This window comes from Patagioenas fasciata, chromosome 4 (assembly GCF_037038585.1).
Source record: "Patagioenas fasciata isolate bPatFas1 chromosome 4, bPatFas1.hap1, whole genome shotgun sequence".
Taxonomy (NCBI): domain Eukaryota; kingdom Metazoa; phylum Chordata; class Aves; order Columbiformes; family Columbidae; genus Patagioenas; species Patagioenas fasciata.
Window position 1 is genome coordinate 74,861,781 of NC_092523.1, and position 19,361 is coordinate 74,881,141.

At 42.3% G+C, this 19,361-nt stretch overlaps 1 protein-coding gene across 1 annotated transcript in view; it reads left to right on the forward strand.

Moving 5' to 3' along the window:
* Positions 1 to 19,361, forward strand: part of DKK2 (dickkopf WNT signaling pathway inhibitor 2) — a 155,576-nt gene that overhangs the window by 109,613 nt on the left and 26,602 nt on the right. Inside the window, exon 7 of the mRNA XM_065837078.2 lies at positions 4,622 to 4,833. Within this exon, the coding sequence (XP_065693150.2) occupies positions 4,622 to 4,833 (212 nt within the window). The remainder of the gene's footprint in view (positions 1 to 4,621; positions 4,834 to 19,361) is intronic.

Below are 19,361 nucleotides of genomic sequence, written 5' to 3' on the forward strand. Positions count from 1 at the left end.
GAGCAACGTGACAGACTCTGCTTAGTGCACTTTGGGCACTTAACAACCACTGCGTTTTGTAGCTGGTTCCTCTGCTAGATGCCCCATGGCACTGAAGTGTTTTAGAAGTTCTTGGTGTCTTTCAGCATCCAGGTTGCAGTGGCACAGTCATAAATCTGAAAACCAGAGATGGTTCCTGGTGGTTTTGCCTCCATACCATCTGTTGTGAAGTAAATACGTGTTTTTTAAAGGACCTAAGAGTTGCTGCAATGAGGAGCATAGGAAATCTGCACCTAGGTTTGGAAGTCTGTGTTTGATCAGTTTGAAGGGCGCGATGAAAAAACAAAACCAGAACAAACAATCAGTCTTTTTTCTCTAGAAGTATATCTTTATATCAGGATTATTTAAATAAGGTGGTTTGGTTTTTTAAATCTCCCCAACAGAGGTTTAGTGTTCTGTCCATCTACTTCAGATTTCATTTGTCTTGAGCAGCAGGTCCATCTGGCAGCAGTTGCCCTGCAGTGAAGTGGGTTGTTGCTTCCATTGGAGAGAAACATCTGTCAGGGATGCTGCAAACTGTCTTTCCTTTAGTTCAGTGAGTGACCAGGTCGATCTTGCCCTGTTGGAAAGATATCCAATTGTACTCCCACCAAATTTAAATTAATGTCTGGAAACTTAGTTGAATCCAGCTGACTGATAAACTTCGTATTAGCTGAATCCAGACTGATCTTAAACAATGAGTTTGGGCATCTGTGCTTAAATATCTGAAAAGCTTTGAGCATTCCTCCTTAGTTTTCTTCAAATTTCTAGAGGTTATGAATACATGGGGACTTCGTTATATGTCAAAGGGCTTGGAATGCGGCTCGCTTTTTACTTTTAGTAAGTAATTATTCTAACAATATTTTCATAGATATACATTTAATTAATTTAGATAGAGTCTACTTACAATCTGGTCCTTTAGGTGCTGTGTGTCTCTCTTTAATACTACACGTCTTTCTATTTCAAGAAGAGCTGAATGATATTCGCATGAAATCATCATATTGTGTATTTTATTGCCATGGATTCTCTTTGCATGTATCATCAGTTTATTTTGTTCTCTCCCTTTATTCAAAGCAACTCTGGTGGAGAATACTCCATTAATGACTTATAAATTTCTGTTCCTTCCTGTGTAAGAGAAACACAGGTGGATATTTTCTGTGGGCTTTTTTAGAGAGTATCTGTCATAGCCACATACTAACACAATGCACCAACTTATAGCCCTCAGTGAAGCAAAAGACAAGTGGGTGTAGGTGTTTCTTCATTGCACATGAGAGATAAGTTATCGCTGAGTGGGGGCTGCTCTTGCTGTCACCAAAGTGAACAAACAAGTCAGTTAATAGAATCAGAGCTCAATTAAACACACTGTAAATTCTGAGTTGTATAAAGCATTTTGGAGAAGGGAGCTGTTTGAAGTGTGAATTAATGGAGCCTCCCCTATATTTTGACCAACTGTCCAGGCCCAGCTATAATTTTATCCAGTCTCTTACGGGTGAGAAAATGACATTTTGCTTGTGCAATTTTTGTGGTCATCTTTCAAAACCTGCTGACCTCATGTTTTTACAAATTTGGTACCATCCATGAAGTAGGACAGATCAGGGCTTGGGCTTCGTGGTGGCATTAATGGAAAATACCAGGAAGAGAGCTGTGAATTTGTAATTTAAGTGTTCTCTGCAGGGCATTTATCCCCAGCAAGAAAACAAAATGTGACTAGGGCAGCCCATGGTAATAGGAAAAGGCAACACAGCATTGATTTCTTATTAGAAATCAGGGAGCTGTTACCAGTTTGTGATTCTCCATCTCAGCTTGATCCGATGTGAACGGGTGGGTGGACGTCAGCCCTCCTGTGTTTGTGCACCAGGCTGCCCATGCACATGTGTACATACACTGCGTATAACATCTGAGGGGACAGTGTGTTTCTCCATGGCTGTGATTTTACCCATTTTCTCTGTGTATGTGGTGTTAATATGGCTTTTTGCCAGTTTTCTATGAAATGAGCTGTTAGAGCTTTTCCTGTGTTCCTGATAGCTGTTTGCTCTTGGGTTCGGGAGCGATGAAACACCACGAGGGGTTCGGTGTCCAAAGCAATCGAAGAGAACTGGCTTTTAGCAGTTTCTTGTGAAACAGCAGATTGCTTTCTGATCTTTTAGCAATTCCTTAGAAATGTCTTCAGGAATTCTCAGGGATGAGGACAGAAATATAATTTTAATACCTTTAAGGCTGCGTAAAATTAAGACTAAAATGAAGTGCTACTTAATTTTATCCATTTAAGGCTGAAATTCAGTGCTACTAAAACTGCTTCCAACTTCAAAATCAGTAAACATGGACTCATATGGAACACAAGTCAGAGCAAATGCCATGCTCTGTAGAACAGTTTAAAATCCAGTCTTGGGGGCTGATGTGTCATTTCAGTTGTTAATAAAAACAATCAAACAAACACAACAAACAACAGCAACCAAAACCAACCTTCCCTGTGAGACAAGATTAAGTCCTCCCAAACAAGTCTAAGGTTTGAGCTGCGGAAAACTATTTAAGTTAAACCACTCTTTGCAAGATGCTCTGTTTAATCCAGTACAGGACACACTGCTAGCAGCCACATGTTGATAGACAGTATTTAAAAACACTTATCCAAGGTGGTGTGGTTCACAGGGTATTCCCAGCAGAGAGCTCCTGTGTCCCAGGAGGGCTTCTGCTCACTGGGACTGGGAGCGCTGGGGGCCAAAAGAGCACGCTACTCCTCCCTGGTATTTTTTTGCTTTAGCTACTTCCTTTTGCACAGCTGTTAGTTTAACCGATGAAATTTCAAGTATGCATTTCTTCTTCACCCCTTCTGCTGTGTAAAGAGGTAGAGTAACTGGAAAGGATTGGTAGCTTAGAGGAGGGACCCTTCAGGAGAGAGGGGGCAAACGTGAAAATTCCCTGTTATCTTCTCTGACAAGGTATCAGTTGTACAAGAACATGTGGGACTGCAAGAGGGCTGCTCCTCTCACCCCGTTTTGTTCCTTTCAGCCCACTTTCACATGCCCAGGGGAAGGACAAGGGCTTGCAGCTGCTGCACTGCAGTGCCCCATGGTGATACTCTCTGCACTAAATCTTTTGCAGGTAACAGAGAAAAGAGAAGGGCTGGGGTTACCCCAGTTCTGCTGATTTTGCATTCCGTGACCCCGTTTACCTTCCGTTTTCTGAAACACAGTGGTTTGGTGCTGCGGCAGGGAGCTGGAAGTACCTGGGAGCATGGGTGTAGTTGGTAGCACCTGGATGTTTCACAGCAATTTGATGTGTGCCTGTGCCAAGGAAATTGGGAAGATAAATACAAAACAAGTCTCTCGGGTTGCTAGTGGCACTGTGGCACTCAGAACTGTCACATTTAGGACTAGTGTGGTGCAGCATTAGAGGCTGAACGTCCTCTTTGCCTGGGCAGTGGGATGTGGAATCTCAGGCTAAGATTTGGCAGGGTTTCCTCGTCAGCCCTGTACTTTCACAGCACTGCGGGACTAATGTGCTTTGCGCTTCTGAGCATTTCAGGGAGCTGCAGCACCTTGACACGTGCTTTGTTCCGGCAGCACAATTTGGGGAGCCTGTGTGCAAGCCTGCGGTCCCCGTCCCCTTTGGTGAGACTTAACCTCCCTCTGCGAGCTGGGCACCGAAGTGGCAGCAAGGGACGGCCCAAAGTGTGGTGTGCATGTCCAGGGCTGTGCGTGGCCCGGCTGGAGGGACAGAACATGGATGTCCCCTCCAGGCTGGGGAGAGAGTGGCCCCGAAGAGGTGGCGGGCAGAGGGGGCGAGAGTCGCTGCACAGCGTGTCCCTCCATGGGGCTGGGGTGGGCAAAGGGACACACACTGCCGGCAGCTATAATAATAATAAAATAAACGATAATAGAGGCAGCGAGAGGCTGCTGGGGACCCCGAGTGCAAGGGGAGCAGCAGGGGAAGCCGATCGCGGGGTCTGCCCCTCTGGCCGAGCTGGAGGAGGAGGAGACCGGGCGCTTTCACTCCTTCTGGCTGCAGAGGCTGAGGCAAAAGACAGAAAAAGGAGGAGGGGAATAAAAAGTAAAGAGGGGGGAGAGAGTGAATGAAAACTAAGCCCAGCTTTTGCCGGTGCTGCTTGGATTGGATCTGGTTTGAGTTTCCTTTCTGCTGGCTTGTGCAGCAAGAGAGGAGGAGTGGGGGGAAGTAACTCACTCGCTCTGCCTCTGAAGCTGGAGAAACGTGCTGCTGGGGAGCTGCCCCGGGTGCAGTTGTCTCGTAGCTTATTGCTCTCAGTTACTAAAGAACTGCCTGGACTTCCCGAGGACCCGGAGGAGACTTCACAGACCCGATAGATGCTCAGTGCCTCTAGACTTGACATCTTTTTTTGTCTAGGGGATTCTTTTTTAAATTATTTTTCTCCCGTGTTTCTCAGAACAGCAGCTCCTTGAGTGTGTGGCATTGAAATCCATTGATTTGTTCACAACTTTGGGAGATATTTTTTAAAACTTTTTTTTTTCCCCCCTCTCTTTTGTTTTCTTTGCCTTAAAAAAAAGAAAAAAAACCCAATTCTTTTTGGGGGGAGGGGAGATGATCGTGCTGATGTGGAATAAGTGCTCCTGCTGTCTCCTCTTACTAGCCGCGGTCCTGATCGTGGAGAGCTCCCAGCTAGACAGCGCCAGCTCCAAGGTGAACTCCATCAAGTCCACCCTGATGGGGGAGGCTCCAACTCAGGCAACCAACAGATCCGCAGGCATCCACCAGGGACTGACTCTTGCTAGCAGCAAGAAGGGCAAAATGCTAGTGCAGATGGGAAAAAAGCCTCCCAAGCACTATCACCGCCAAGGAGAGGTAGGACGTCGCTTCATTCATTGCTTGAGTGTCTGTCCGTCTGCATGTCATATGCAAATAATTGCTAGTCTTCCCCACATATTGTGTTCAAAGCTTTACTGTGTTTAATTAATTAATTTACTTCATCAGGGCTGTCTGGGACAATGTAATCTCATAATTGGTGTTAAGAATTGTGCAAGTGGGAGTTGGAAGGTTTTAAACACTTCATTTTTCTCTGAAGGATTAATAAGTGGTGGAAGAAAGAGTAATCTAAAAATATATCATCTTCAGCATTGCTTTGTTTGACTTCTTCAAAGGGCTGCTAGAAGTAAAGGAAGACATTTCTTGTTAACTCTCAGACATTAAATTAATTGAATTTGAATAAGTGAGGAAAATTTGAGCCTGAATAAAAACTGTGTTTACAGCACTGAAACAAACTTGGTTTTAAAAATCACACCTAGCAAGTTGATCTCTGCTATCTTTCTCCATGGTGAGGATAAAAAAGCATTCTGTCCCAGTGGTATAGTTTAAGGCACATTCATTTGCTTAATATGACAGAAAACAAACTCTAGGTTTCTTGTCCAGAATACGGTGCGGTGGTTGTGGAAGTTTTGTTTGGTTACATCCAGTTGAGATAAACTGGGAGTAACAGCCCTGAATATGAAGTTTGAGTGCAAGGAAGAAATAAAAGGTCATAGATATTTTATTAAAAAAAAGGACCCTGACTTACTTATGCAGTCTTCTTTCCTCTCTATCCTGCTTGGAAACTTCAAAGTCTTATAGAAAATGATGCTCGTTTAGCTATCTTTGTTGTAAACTATAAAACAGCATTGTAAGCCATCAGTCCTTTACTTCCCTATCAAGTCTCAGATGGTATGAATGTTGTGCGTTGTGGTGTTGAAAGAGGTAGACTTCTTCAGAAAATATAGATTTTATATGGTTGGGTATTATTAGTACCTCCAAATACAGCTGTTTTTCATAAGCAACAAACAGCATAGCAGCAAGGGAACTACCACCATTTAGCACTAAAAAGGCAAAAAACCCAGAGCCTGAAGGATCTGTATCTTCCCTACATTTTTCTTAAAGCAGCAGAGAAGCTGCAATTTCAAGCAAACCACTGTATTTGCTAAAGTGTTTCGCATCAGCTTCCTAATAATTGAATGTTATAATTTGGTTTTGTGTGCGGGCATAATAACAGTGGTGGTAGTTTTGGGTTTTGCATGTGAGAAATTTGGTTTTAAACTTCTCCAAGCTTTGTTTCTCTAGTCATTCAATTGTTCTATAATTTACCCAGAATTTGGTCGCCTCTCCTCACCTCTGAGCAAAGTTTAGTAACAGATGCTGTGCTGAAGTTTCATATTACTAAAGTACTGTGCTCTTTCCTAGTGCACATTGTAATAATTACTATGTTAAATCACCTTGAGGAAATATAGGAGCATGATACACTTTCTTATTATGTTCTCCTTGGGTTTTTGTTTTCTGTGTATTTGCAAAAAGGTAATTTATAGGACCTATTTTCCCACTGAGCGTTATCTCAGTCTCATGAGTTTCAGTGCAGGTACTTGTGGGGCTGCGCTGTAAAGCTCCAAACACAATATACAGTTTTTGCCTTTTGGGGAAGTCTTGCCACATTTCCCTATGTACAACATCCTTAGCACTTCAATGTATATTCAGTGCAATGTTGAGAATGATTGATTATAACTCGCCCAGTTCCTGGAAAACAAATTGCACTGTCCACTTGTATTTGCAAGATTTGCCCCTTACTTGCCAACCTGCATTGTTGGCTGGGGACTTCTCATTAATGACATGAACTCACAAGGTGTGTTTCAAGTTAGAGACAACACTGTAAGTATCTGTAATGGCAGAAGAGATGGCATGCACATTAAGACGTCCTCTTTGGAGGACAAGCAAAGATCCCTGGAGAATCAATGACTTTGGCTTCAAGGGAGCAAAGCTGGACCTCCCGTCAGTGCCGTCGGTGCTGATTTCACCCCCTCTCCCTCAGACTCCATCCCTGGCTCCTGCACAGTCTCATAAAGATGTAGTCCCTCAAAATGACTCAGATTTGCTATCAGTAATTGTAGATTCTACTTTCAACCATCTGCCTGAAGGAACACAATTAACACAGAATCACAATAAAAAGAAAAGTGACTTTTGTGATAATGTTTTATCTTTGGCAATAGTTCTAGTTGCAGGATTGGTAAGCCGCTATGGTTTTTAACAGCAGCGTCACACATCTCAACCAATTAAGACATAACATTTTCGTGATTTTTTTAAAGTACTCTCTTATTAGGTTAGTACTTGATTTGTTTAGATAATGGGACTTTGTGCTGAGGTTTTGCATATTATTTGCTAAAAGAATAGGCCTGTGCTTTTCTTTCTAAAGTAATCTGTTGCATTAATGGAACTTATGATGTGTCAAAAGTAGGAGTGCCTTTTATGTCTTGGTAACATTAAGTTGTGAGCTGAGTGTCTTGTTTACAACTAGAAAACAATCTTAGTAAGGACTAAGGATAGGTGACTTAAAGGAAAATGAACAGAATTTTACTGTTGTGATTGTTCTAAGCTGTGCATTCAGCTCTCTGCAGATGTATGTGGTAGAAATCAGGGGGCTCTCACCAAAACTGATGAAAGGACCATCAGCCAGCAACATATTTGCTTATTCAGCTTGGTAAACTAATGCACTTTAAGCATATTTCTCCAATATGTTAATGCAACACTTTCAATTATGTTAATTCTCGGGACTAGCAGCAACTTGGGAGTCTTCAATCAGCAATAAATCAACGGATACAATAGTTCATGGCTTATCTAGAGTGTTGATGTATTTCAGCTGGTAGTTACAGTGCTTCTGCCCAGAAAGGGAAGATCCAGCGCTCCTTTGGCAGGCAAAGTTCCAGTTCGAATTAATGAGAATACTCACATGAGCAAAGCAAGCTGATCGGCTCCTGGAGGGACTGGCGAGGCAAACGTGGATCTTAGTAAGACTTACATTTTTATATCTTTCCGAGGAACATTATTTATTTTCTGTTCTTATTCCCTTTACTGCCTTGGATCAGCAGAGAATGAGAAACACTGACGTGCTAAATCGGTGAGATTTCACTGTCTTCACTGTTCTTCACTGTCACTCCTGTTTTCCCCTTTCTGCAGACTGGTGATGTTTTCCCATTTTCACAGAGTCCGAAAGTATCTACAGCATTTGCGCAATGGGAAAATATGCTCAGAAATAGGACTGTGCAGTGCATGCTAGACTAGGTTACTTTTTGGGGGTCAGTACTATATATTGTCTGCCATCAATTTCCTTTCAAAACCTGATTTAGAGAAATGGCTTCTAGGAACAACTAACACCTCAGTACTGTAGCCTCTCTGGGAAATTGTTCTGGATATATCATCTCTCTAAATAAATACGACACAGTGAATAGAGTCGTAAATGAAAAAAGCCAGATTAGCAATGACGGTGAATTAATTTTTCTGTGTGTTAGCTACAGCTTCCACTATGGTAGAGCAAGCTCTCCCACATGAGTGCTCACACTCAACTATAGAGATGCAACTTAAAAGGGAAAATCCCACGTATGGTATCTGTGATTGAAAGGCATAGCCATTCCATAGATTCCTGCATGACAGCTCTGTAGCCTCATTAATTTACTTCACTGTCTTTTTGACTTCTTGCCCCTAGGTTGTAGTCCACTCTCTTCTCTGAGACTTGTCCTCTCTTTTAGTGCTGGGGTTTGCACTCCTTCACACCAACCACCTTGAACAACCTGGTAGGCTGAGACCTACCAAACTTTATTTCCAGCCGTTTTCATTCTTTAATCTGTGGGCACTATTATCTTCTGCCCTTTCTGAGTCCTGGCCACAAGCCGTTGCTTTGGCTCTTTCCCCAGTAAGACGTGTCTCTCATTCCCTTCGCTGCTGCGTAGCTGGTTGGGTTTGTGCTCCCCGCTGGGACAATCCCTCCCTCTTCCCCGACATGCACAACAGGAGCAGCAGCAATGCAGGGAAGAACTGGGACAGCCAAGAGAGGGGACCGGCACAACTCGGGGACTGAAGAAGAGATAACAAGGTCTGGAAAAGGGAGAGAGGAGCGAAAAGCTGCAACAAGTTTTAGCACTGCAGAGGCACAATAGACACATCTCAGATAAGCCTTTGTTCTCCAGATGTATTTGATGCATTTTAATCTTTTTTTTAAACTCCAGCTTGAGCTAAGAGGCTTCAGACCACAGAAGCCAAACTAAAAAGGTATTAATCCAAATGGCTCAGTTGACTCTGATCTCATACCTATCAGTGTATGGACATGCATGTGTTTCTTGAACAAGACACAGTTACCCGCAAGGACTTGCTAGAAAATGCTTGGATGATGCTTTTGTAGCAAGTAAAACAGCATGAGCTGTAGTAATTGACTGCAATGCCCTGAGAATGTTACAATAAAATGTACAAAAGACACCAAAAATGTAACCACAATATCTCAAATAGCTAGCAACCAAAACAGCATAAATTATTTTTCCATGTGATTGAAAATAAATTAATTACAATACCTAGAAATTACATCCAGCAACAGCTGCTTTATTTTTTTTTTTTTTCTAATGAAATAAATAGTAAGTACAGAATTGCTAAATCTTCAGAGGTTACCAGAGAATGTATTCTTTGCTCTTGCTGTTTGCTGTAAGGAATCTGGGAGACACACTGGTTTACTGGCAGCAGTCTTGCAAAATAGCCAAGTGGCTTGTCTCTCGATTGCAAAAATGGGATGCAGAGTATTATCTCCTTCCTGGGTTGTGCTTGGTGTTCTCTTCAATTTGTTATTATTATTTGACTTCTTAATATAGAGCAAAAGCTCCTATGAAGTGGCTTTACTACAACAATTTCCTATTAATGTTGCAACAATGCCCAGAAAACTTCCAGGACTCTGATTTGCTATTGGGTGTGCAAATACTTTGGAAGAGTCTGGAAAGTCTGTCAGAATCTAAGGACAAGACAAAAGATGATGAAGGATGATTACATTTTGCCCTCAGAAAAAAAGGAGTCTGATTAACTCATTATGTTTGATTAACTGATGCTTTGCAGATGCAAATATAGCACAAGCTAAATTTTGATTTTAATTATCTCAACACCGGATGTATCTTGCAAGCACTTCATATCTCATGGTTTGTCAGTCAAGCCTTTGGTCCTTTTACAGTTGTACTTACAAATGCCTCACCCTGCAAATGTTGTGCAGGAGGAATTTAACTCCGAAAAGCAGTCCCGTGAAGCTCCTGCTTCTGTTTGTTTCAAGCGTTGCTTTCCTCTTCAGGTTCTGTATATCTGAGGATTTTTTAAAAGTATATCCAAACAAGCTTTATACACATGTGAAAGTGTTAATTTGGAGAACACCTTCAAAGCAGAGACCCTCTCTTACTGCTTGGCTTGGGGAATTCCCTGCCAACACATGGTTGGCAAGGGTCAGGGCACCATGGGCCAGACTTGGAGCCCATGAAGCCGCCTCTCTTCTTTTCCCGCGTCAGTAAAAATCCAAGTCTATTTAGATATTGTTTTGTAGAGAGCTGAGGATGATTCTCTAGAAATCCTTGTCTTTCAGTGCTGTGCTTTAGGTCGTGTTTCTGATACCTTTAAGTTGAAACTAGCTTCTATGATCTTCATATCCATGGATGTGAAAGGCCCATACCAAAGCCAAGAAGAGCAGGAGGTTTGTTTTGTTACTTTGTTGTTGTTGTTACTTTTTTTGCCTGCAAAAGCCTTTATTTTCATTAGAGTACATGGACATTCATCTCTTCTTTTTTGATCAAGTCTAGGATGTGCAATGACCATCTGTGTTCCCAAACTGTCACTTTTCTTCAGTAGATTTTTGCAGATTTATTTTAATGGAAAATGTCATGACCACAAAGCAATTTTCAAATTGCAATGAGGTGTGAAAATAGGTGAATTTGCGATACTTCCAGGCTCATTGCGGAATCCTTTGCTCTCTAATGAGCTACAGAAAAGAGTGTTAGAGGCATAAAAGGACACATGTGGTCATACTAAATGACAAAAGCACAGCAATTTTCAAATAAAATAGTGATTTTTGTTCATCTTAGTTACAGTTTTCTTAGGATCAACCCTAAATCCATGTGTGATTTATATATTCATGTTCACACAAAGAAAACTTGAGTTGTGAAAATGAATGGCTATAAGCACACAGTGGGAATATGGGGTTCACTCATTTAGCAGCTATTTTCTTCTTACTAAAGGAGATACTGGGGCAATGCTACAAAAAAAAAAGGAAAAAAACGAGTTGTTTTTTTCCCCATCAAAGTGCACAAGCACACGGTTCAGCCCCTTGGGACTTTCTTAAAGCTGAAGTTTGATACGATTGAATTTTCCTGTGCTCAGTAATGAATCTTGGAGACATGCAAGTTACACATATGTAGTGCAAATGGCAGGGGTTTAGCATTTTTAGCAGCAAGCGAAGGTGGACTGCTCTGCACATGCTCGGGAATGAGGTGTTGCTTCACTCTGACAGCCCTCTGCCTCATTCTCTGTGCATCATGTAAGTGTGAACCAGGCCGTGCATGCTTTTAAACGCGTATTTATCGGTCCAGTGAAAGAGAGGACAAGGTTCAGTTCTACGTGTTTTGGCAGCGTGCGTTGAGCGAAGCAGTGATTTGCTGTCAGTGTGATCTCTTCTCTGCACGTCTGAAATGCCTGAAGTAGAGATCTCTTAAAAGGAATTGCAAACAGAATATGTTTGTGTTGCTGCACGAAACTTTTCTTCTTGGAATCTCATTCTTAGCTATAGAACAGCATCAGCAAAAGTAATGCATCTGATTGAGGAAAAGCTCCTTTATTTTTCCTTCTGTATAGAGCGGGGTAGTTTCCAGAATTGATTATTTTGCTATGTATTCCTACAGAAAATGGTGCACCTCTTCTTTACAGTCTGAAAAGATCCACAAGCTGGACCTTTTGCTGTCAAACAAGGTTTCTGGAAGGCAGGGGAGATAACCGTATGTGAAACCACTAACAGAAACACAAAATGCTAAACTTAGCTAATCTTGTTGGGGTTAAGTTAGTTCAATTCATTTTCAGAAGTGTCTTGAAAGATTTAGGCTGTGCCAAAAAAAAGGTACTGATGGATGTGCTACCGTCTTCCATTTCACGTTTTTGCTTTCATGGGACTTTATCCCCTCCTTTTAGTATTTTTACAGCAAAACTCTAGTGTTTCATGAAGTACAGCCATGGTACTTTGGATGGCCAGTGCTAAGTATCCATGTCAACTCAAAAGAAGCCATAGAAATCTAAGTCCTGTGTTTAACTGGGCCTTGGGTCTCACCTCAAATAGTTTAGGTTGTTTTCTGAAGCCACTACTAAAAATAGATTTTTGGGCTTCCCAATGTTGCAAGTTCTAAGGAAGACTCCACCTGCTTTTATGGCTGGATTTACAGGTGTGCCTGAGGGATTTTGTGGTTTTCTTACCCTGGGTGTGTTCACGTGGGGTGTAACCCAGAGGTGCTTTGCCTTATAGGGTCGCTGTTCAGGGTGAGTGTTCATAAAGCATGGGTTTAAAAGGAGAAAAAGCTCTGTCCAATATGATATGGAGCTGCAAGCAAGAGATGGCGTTAAGGAGCCTCGGCCTTGGCAGACGGTTTGTCTTTGCAGCGTGTCTTCAGTAGCAGCTGAGTGAGAAATGGCCAAATGAAGCTTCTGTTGGCCTGACCTGCAGAACTTGCCAAATTTCTTCGTGCCTTCTCTTTTGGCTTGAAAACAAGAGAGCAGAGCCTGTGCCCCAGTACATCATTAATTTCCCGAGAGACTCAGTATACCATTTTCTACCTCAAAAAATAGAAGCTTGTGTTTCTCTCTGTCTTGTGGGGCATTAAGTTGTCCAGGACACAGAGACTGAGCTGTGAGTCTCCTACTTCTCCTCTTTGGCAGGAGTACTGGGTAGACACTTTCTTTTTCAAACATCATCTCCCTGTCATTCTTCAGGTAGGAGGGAAGGAGAGAGGTGTCAAAGGGCCGTTTCCTCTTTTAGAGGTAGATGGGACAGTTGCATTCCTTACCAAGGAGTTACAAATTGTGATTAAATAGTTAACATAGAGTTTTCACATAGAGAGAGACCATATGGCACGTAACATGAAGAAATAATAATGGAAGAAGTGGAAAGAAAAAGCTGGCTACTATCCTGTGTTTGCATCAGGGATCAGGGTGACCACTTGGCAGCCTAGAGAAGGTGACATGGCTGGTGTGTGATCTGATGATAAATTCATGAAAGTTTACAGAGATAAACAAGCTGGCATCATTAGTCTTCTCTTTGCGAGAGGAATATCTCAACTCCCTGGGATGATGGGAGCCACCAAGTAAAAGTGAAGACTGTTTCACATATTTAGTGTAGCCTGTAAGTTTTACCAGACTTGTCATTCTCAAATTTCAGTTTGATATCCACTCAGGTAGTAATAATGATACCATCTGACCCACATCACCAACCACATGTGTGAGCTGAACACTATGGGGTTGGCCAGAGAGACTGAAAGTTGTTCTTCCAGGCCCTCTCGGTTCATGATACTCCCAACACAGCTAAATTTGCAATGTATATTATTCATAACCAAGTAGTTCAACCAACTCCTGTGGTGGGGAGAGAGAGTGGGTGTGGGTCAGAGCTGAAGAACAAAAATCCTGGGAGCTGTGGATGGGCTGGGAAATGAGGAGGTTGTCATCCTCTCTCCACACCTTCTCTAGGGGGGATCCAGGTGGTGGTGCTGCCTCATGTGTTGTCTTAGGGCTAATGAGGAAAGCTGCTTATCAAAAGTTAGGCTTAAAAGTGTACTTTATATTTTGCTAGAGAGGCTAAACTGCTTAGCTGTATAAAATGTTTTTGTAATTGTTTGAATAAATACAGGGTTTTAAAAATGCTTTTCAGGAATGCTTGTAAACTTCTGTGCTTGGTTTTTCCCCGTTGCTATCTTCCAGACATCCCACTCCTCGCCAAGGAAATGGCTTTTTAACAGGGAGAACCCTCTGGAAATTGCTTTCTGAGGGGGTCCTTGCCACAGCAGCTGCAACAAATTGCAACTGAACTTCAGTCCCAGTTGTTTTTTATTGCTAAAAGGATAAGTGACCAAGTGAATATTTGTATTATAGCTTCATGACAATTTATTAAGTATCAGATTGTAGTGTGTGGTGTTGTCTAACCAGAAGATTAAGGTTTTCTCTGTGGAGGGAAATATCTCTCAGACTTTGTACCAGTGTTTAAGCTGGAAAGTCATGCTTATCCCAAACTGTCCTGTGGTTAGGCTGGCTTAGGGTTTTCCTTCCACTGAGACCTCAGCGCCGGGCCCCGGCCAGCGAAGTCAGCGCAAGCAGAGTAAAACCAGCACGAGGCAGCCGAGAAGTCTCAGCCCTGCAGTCTCATGCGTGCTGATCCACTCCCTGCTGCGTAAACAAGTCTCCGGGGGGGCATTTTCTGAGCAAGTTGTTTGTTGAGTAGCAGCATAGCTTTAGCATAGCTCAGATTGTGCTAATTGGAAAGCATTTTTAGCACGATTTTCCAAACAAGCAACGCGGAGCCCAGGGAGGTCAAGGAAGGATGGAGCAAAACCATGGGTTGGTACAGGCTGTCTCCTTGTGTCTTTGAGCAGGGTTTGCCAGCTAGAAAGGTGACTCAGCCTCTCTGCTCCAAGTTCAGGGCCAGCATGGAGGATAAAGACTCTGTCCCTTTATTTCTCTAGAGAAGTGACTAGAATGGGAAAAAAAGATGCGTCTCTTATTACGTGAGAAATAGGAGCTTCTAAGTTCTGGTATTGCACAAATATGTAAAATGTACTAGATAGTAAAACATTTTCTAAGGATTTCAGAGGAACTCAGTCTTTCTTAGCCTATGTTTGTCTATATGCATAGGAAAATCTTGGTTTAAGTATCTCAACAACAGTAGTAGAGAGATAATAAATTAAAATGCGTTATATCATCATTATTATTATTATTGAAAATGCAACAGCTTTTTTTATCATTTGATTTCATTGGAAGTGTAGAAGAAACAACTGTCTGGAGTACTGAAGGGGGGAGGCTATCAGGTGGTTGGAAGAATAAGTTTGAAAGTCAGAGTTTCATGTTTAGCTTTTCCCCGCTTGCTTTCCTGGTTTGCCAAACTGGGAAGTACGTATTTGGCCCTGTGCTTGACAGGGATTTCCAATGGCTTTATCAACAAACATTTGTAAAATGTTGAAAGACATTCATGCGTGGAGATGCCTGATAGGCAGAAGACGTTAATTTGAAATGCATTGTCTGTTATCGGTGCACTTCAATGGACTCAGGTTATGGAGGGTTTAAATATCGGACAGCAAAACCAGAGACGCTCCTCAGTTCTTGGGAAAGCAGATTTCTAATGAGATGCTTGTGTCAGGTTCCCTCCTTCCGCAGGCACGCTGGCCTTACTGTCGCTGCTGTAGGTTTGGGGTTTGGGTTTGGTTTTGTTCATTACAGTTGCAAGGATGGTGCCTTTTCTTAAACACTGTTCTCTTAAGTTATCAGCAATGGATAGATAAGAGAGTCTTCACTACAGGCACACATGTGCACCACAGGTGTGAAGGGAACTCTTAAACTGTTTATGAGCACACAGAGCCCCAGGAACAAAGAGGGCAGAAAAGAATGTTGTCATTTTAAGGAAAAATATGTTTTAAGGCCCTGTTAAAAATAAAGCCAAAAAGAAATAGCAAATGGGCTGCAGATTGTCTGTGTAACAAGGATTAGCACTGTGTTTTTCTGAGCTCGCATGTCCCACGGACAGGCTCGTCTAACCAAGATGCCATTCAGCACTGGAGGGGAATCCACTTTCAGGCTCTTGTCTCAGTGAGTTACCCACAAAATCCCCCTCCAATAGGAACACACAGACGAAGAGCAGCATAGCACTGCCTGATCTCTGTTTTAAAGATTTGACAGGAATAGAAGCCGGTGCACACATTGTACGAACAAGTATGATAAGCAGTGTATGAATTCCAGGTCTGGGGTGCAGTTGTCACTCTTGGATTTGGTGGGATTGAACTCTGTTTTGTAGCTAAATGGCCAGAATGGAAGGGTCAAGGATGGGGAAAAATGAGAGAAAACTTCTTGTCTTCTGTAACAGCCACGTGATGGTTTCTCCACTCATTTAGGAACAGCTTTCAGGTTCAGTGAGGGAAACGTCCATAATGGTGGTGGCAATTCAGTACCCAAAGAAGTGATCTAAGTCACTCCCATCCAGCACTGTTTCCCCGCAGATGCACCAGAAATGCCATACTTCAGCTCCTCGCTCTGCAAAGTGTGCTGTCTCGCCTGTCTTATCCAGGAGGTGCCACATGCTACTGTGCAGAAAGCCATCTCAAAGGTTAGGCCCTGTTTTACCGTTAGGATGAATCTGAAGGGTATTTATGTACCTAACTCTGGAATGTTTTCAGTGAGAACTAGGTTCTGCAGGCCTTTAGGGAGTGGGATCGTGGCCCTTTTCATGCAGGAGAGAAATGCAGCTCCGAGGAAATAGTTCAGCTCAGACTCCCTTGCTGCAGAGCATGCTCAGGGACAAGAAGATCTCTTGGTTTTGGTCACCTGTGTAAGATAGTCAGAATGTGGTCATCAGAATACTTTGTTGTAATTATTATTACAGAACAAGTTAAAATAATGTAAGTTAGTCCCTCAAAGATGAAAGAACGATATGAACAATTGGTGACAGATCTGTATCTAATGTACCAGACACAGTTCCTCTAGCCCTTCTGTATGGGTTTTGGTTTCCATCCAGAGCAACCCATTTCTTAAAGCAGTGTAATTATTTTTCAGTGTAAAACTGGACAAGGATGCAGAGATGTCGCAAGCAGAACTGTAGCCTTTCTCTTTAATGAACTTCTTCCTGACCCACCCTGTGTAAAGCAGTTGACACATCATGTGTTGTGCAGCTGGGATGGCTACCCTGGCACATGTATCTGACGCATGAAGAACGTATTGACTTTGGCCTTTTGGAAGCACCGGACCCATGCTGTTCTCCAGAGATGTGTCTAAGTCGTTTCCCAGATACGGTGAATAGAGCAGCGGTAGGAGCAAAAGCTGAAGTGGAATTCACTAATTCAGATTTAGCTGACTCTGTGAAAACAGATTGCACAACAGAGACTGACACTCAGTTTCTGGATTTGATTTCCTCTCTTGCCCTGGTTTGACCCTCAGTGCTCCCTCTGGCTGTTGGTCAGTATTTGGTTCTCAAGTTGTAGAGTTTGTCTGTGGGGGGTGGTTTTTATTTGGGGTTTGGGGGGAGTTGTGTGGTTTGGGTGTTTTTTAAATGTAAGACTTTAGTGATGCAGCACTTTAAATTGGAGTTTTACCTGTTGACTGAAGGACACACCAGTTTCTGCAGTATGCCAGCTAGAGGGCCTGAAGGGCTGTTTGAGTGGCATGGGGCTGAACTTCAGCCAAGGTGATCTGTGCTGCTGAAATAGGACAAGCAGATGGGACCAGCCACGATCACGGTCTGTGTGCTGTTGGTCGCACAACACGTGTCTGTGCTACCGCAGGACGGGGAGCACTGGTGCTCTTGATTTCACTGGAAGTCTTTGGGATCGTATGCTGGGAAAACTTTGACTGCTTGTTAGTAAAATTTCACACTGCTTTTACTTTTGATCCCCCTCTGCCCTAAATGAGCCTGTTGGCAGGAAATTAATTTAACCAGTAGCTACTAGAAGACATTTTGTGAACATTTGCTTCTTCTAAAGTTTATTTTCACAGTGTGTTCACCTGAATATCTTCCAGAACAAAAAACCTCAATGCTGCGCTGTCCTGATAACACGTGTGAGGCTGAGGCTTCCCTCTTCCTTCCAGCCTGCCTCACAAAACCCTCTCTCAATACTCAGCCTTAATCATATTTCTAAAGATAATATTAAGGTTAATGTTTCAAACCATCCCTCTCTTACCAGGCTAATGACAGAACAAAATCAAACAGCAGCAATTCTGGTGAGTAATTTACCACTGCTCTTCAAATGTGTGTGAATGGAGCTATAGCTCAAGTAAAAAAAACACATTAAAGAAACTGAATTGCCAAGGGGTAACCCATTTCATAACTGATTAGAATAACTAATAACTCATCAGTAGACAGAAAAAATAAGCAGGATTAAATGGCCAGCTTTCATAATGCAGGGAGGCTATAAGCAAAGTTTTAGAGACTGATGCTGTTCAACTTGTTGGTAAATTATCTGGAAAATGGGGTATTACTGAGGCACAGAAGTTTTTAATGACATGTATTCAGAACAGGAAGAACTTAAATGGACCACAAAGAATTGCAGCAAATCGCCGTACACTGAGCACCTGAGAAATAAAACCCACAGGTAAAATTCCATTTCTATAGGTATTAAGCAATGTATGTGGCATAATGTGCCGGCAGTTAGGCACATACAGTGATAACTTCTAAACTAGAGTCACTTTAGCTATCAGTTAATGTTGAAGCAGCAGCAGAGAGAGGAGGAAGAAAAATAAGCCAAGCAGAATATGAGGAACTGAGAACAAAACGGGGCATTTTTACACTGCTTCTAAGTTCCTGGTGCTGCTCATCCTGAATAAGTGCTAAAAGGCTATAGAAGCAGGCAGGATTAGATGGAGGAGGAGGACAGCAGGGATGATCAGAGCAGCAGAACTGCTTTAACACAGAAGAAATTAAATAGGACACAATGCCCCACTTTGGAAAAGGGATGTTCGTGAGAGAACAGGACAGAAATATATGCAATAACGAAGGGTTAGTGGGGAGCAATCACTCCGTATTTGCTCTAGAAGAAGAGTCAAGAGCAAACAGTGTGAAATCATCAGACAGCCAGGCACTATTTTTTTCATTTGTATAGCTCATTTCCCCACGATGCTGTGGGAGCCATATGGAACTGCTCAGACGAGATGAGAGCGACGCAGAGACGAGACGCTGCACTGGTAGGTACTAAACAGTGGTGGAACTTTCAGCTTCACATGTGTCTGATCTGCTGTTTGCTGAATCTGGGAGAATGTAGCTGGGAGAAATGAGAAATCCTTCTGTACTTGCCTATTTTCTTACTCCTTGGAGAATTTGCAACTAGCAGGACACTGACCACTTTGCATTATGGCAACTTTTGTGTACTTACGTAGTTTATCAATAACTTATTATTTTTATCAACATAATAAATGATTATTAAATTATATTTTATCAGTATAATCAATAACAACCCAGCTTGTTACCTCAGTTTATCAGGAAACTTAAGCATATGTGGTTCAACATAAGCAGTCATGTCATCTTGCTTACCTCAGTTAGGATGTGCATATATAAATATTAGGCAAATATTTAAGTACTTTGCTGGACTCAATCTTTGGGTCTGTGACAGTGGGCATAGATTTTCATATTCTCTCCAATGCCCATTGAAATCAGTGTGAATACTCCCAGGAACTTCAGTGTGGGTTTGTTATTCAGAGAGGTTTCTAGGCAAAATGTTAAATATCCCAAAGAGATTGCTGCGGCAAATGGAAAACATGACTATAGTGAAAAGGAAATGGAAAAACGAAGAAATAGACAAAGAGGCTCAGGACAGATTTACAAAGTATGTAGCACGCACAAG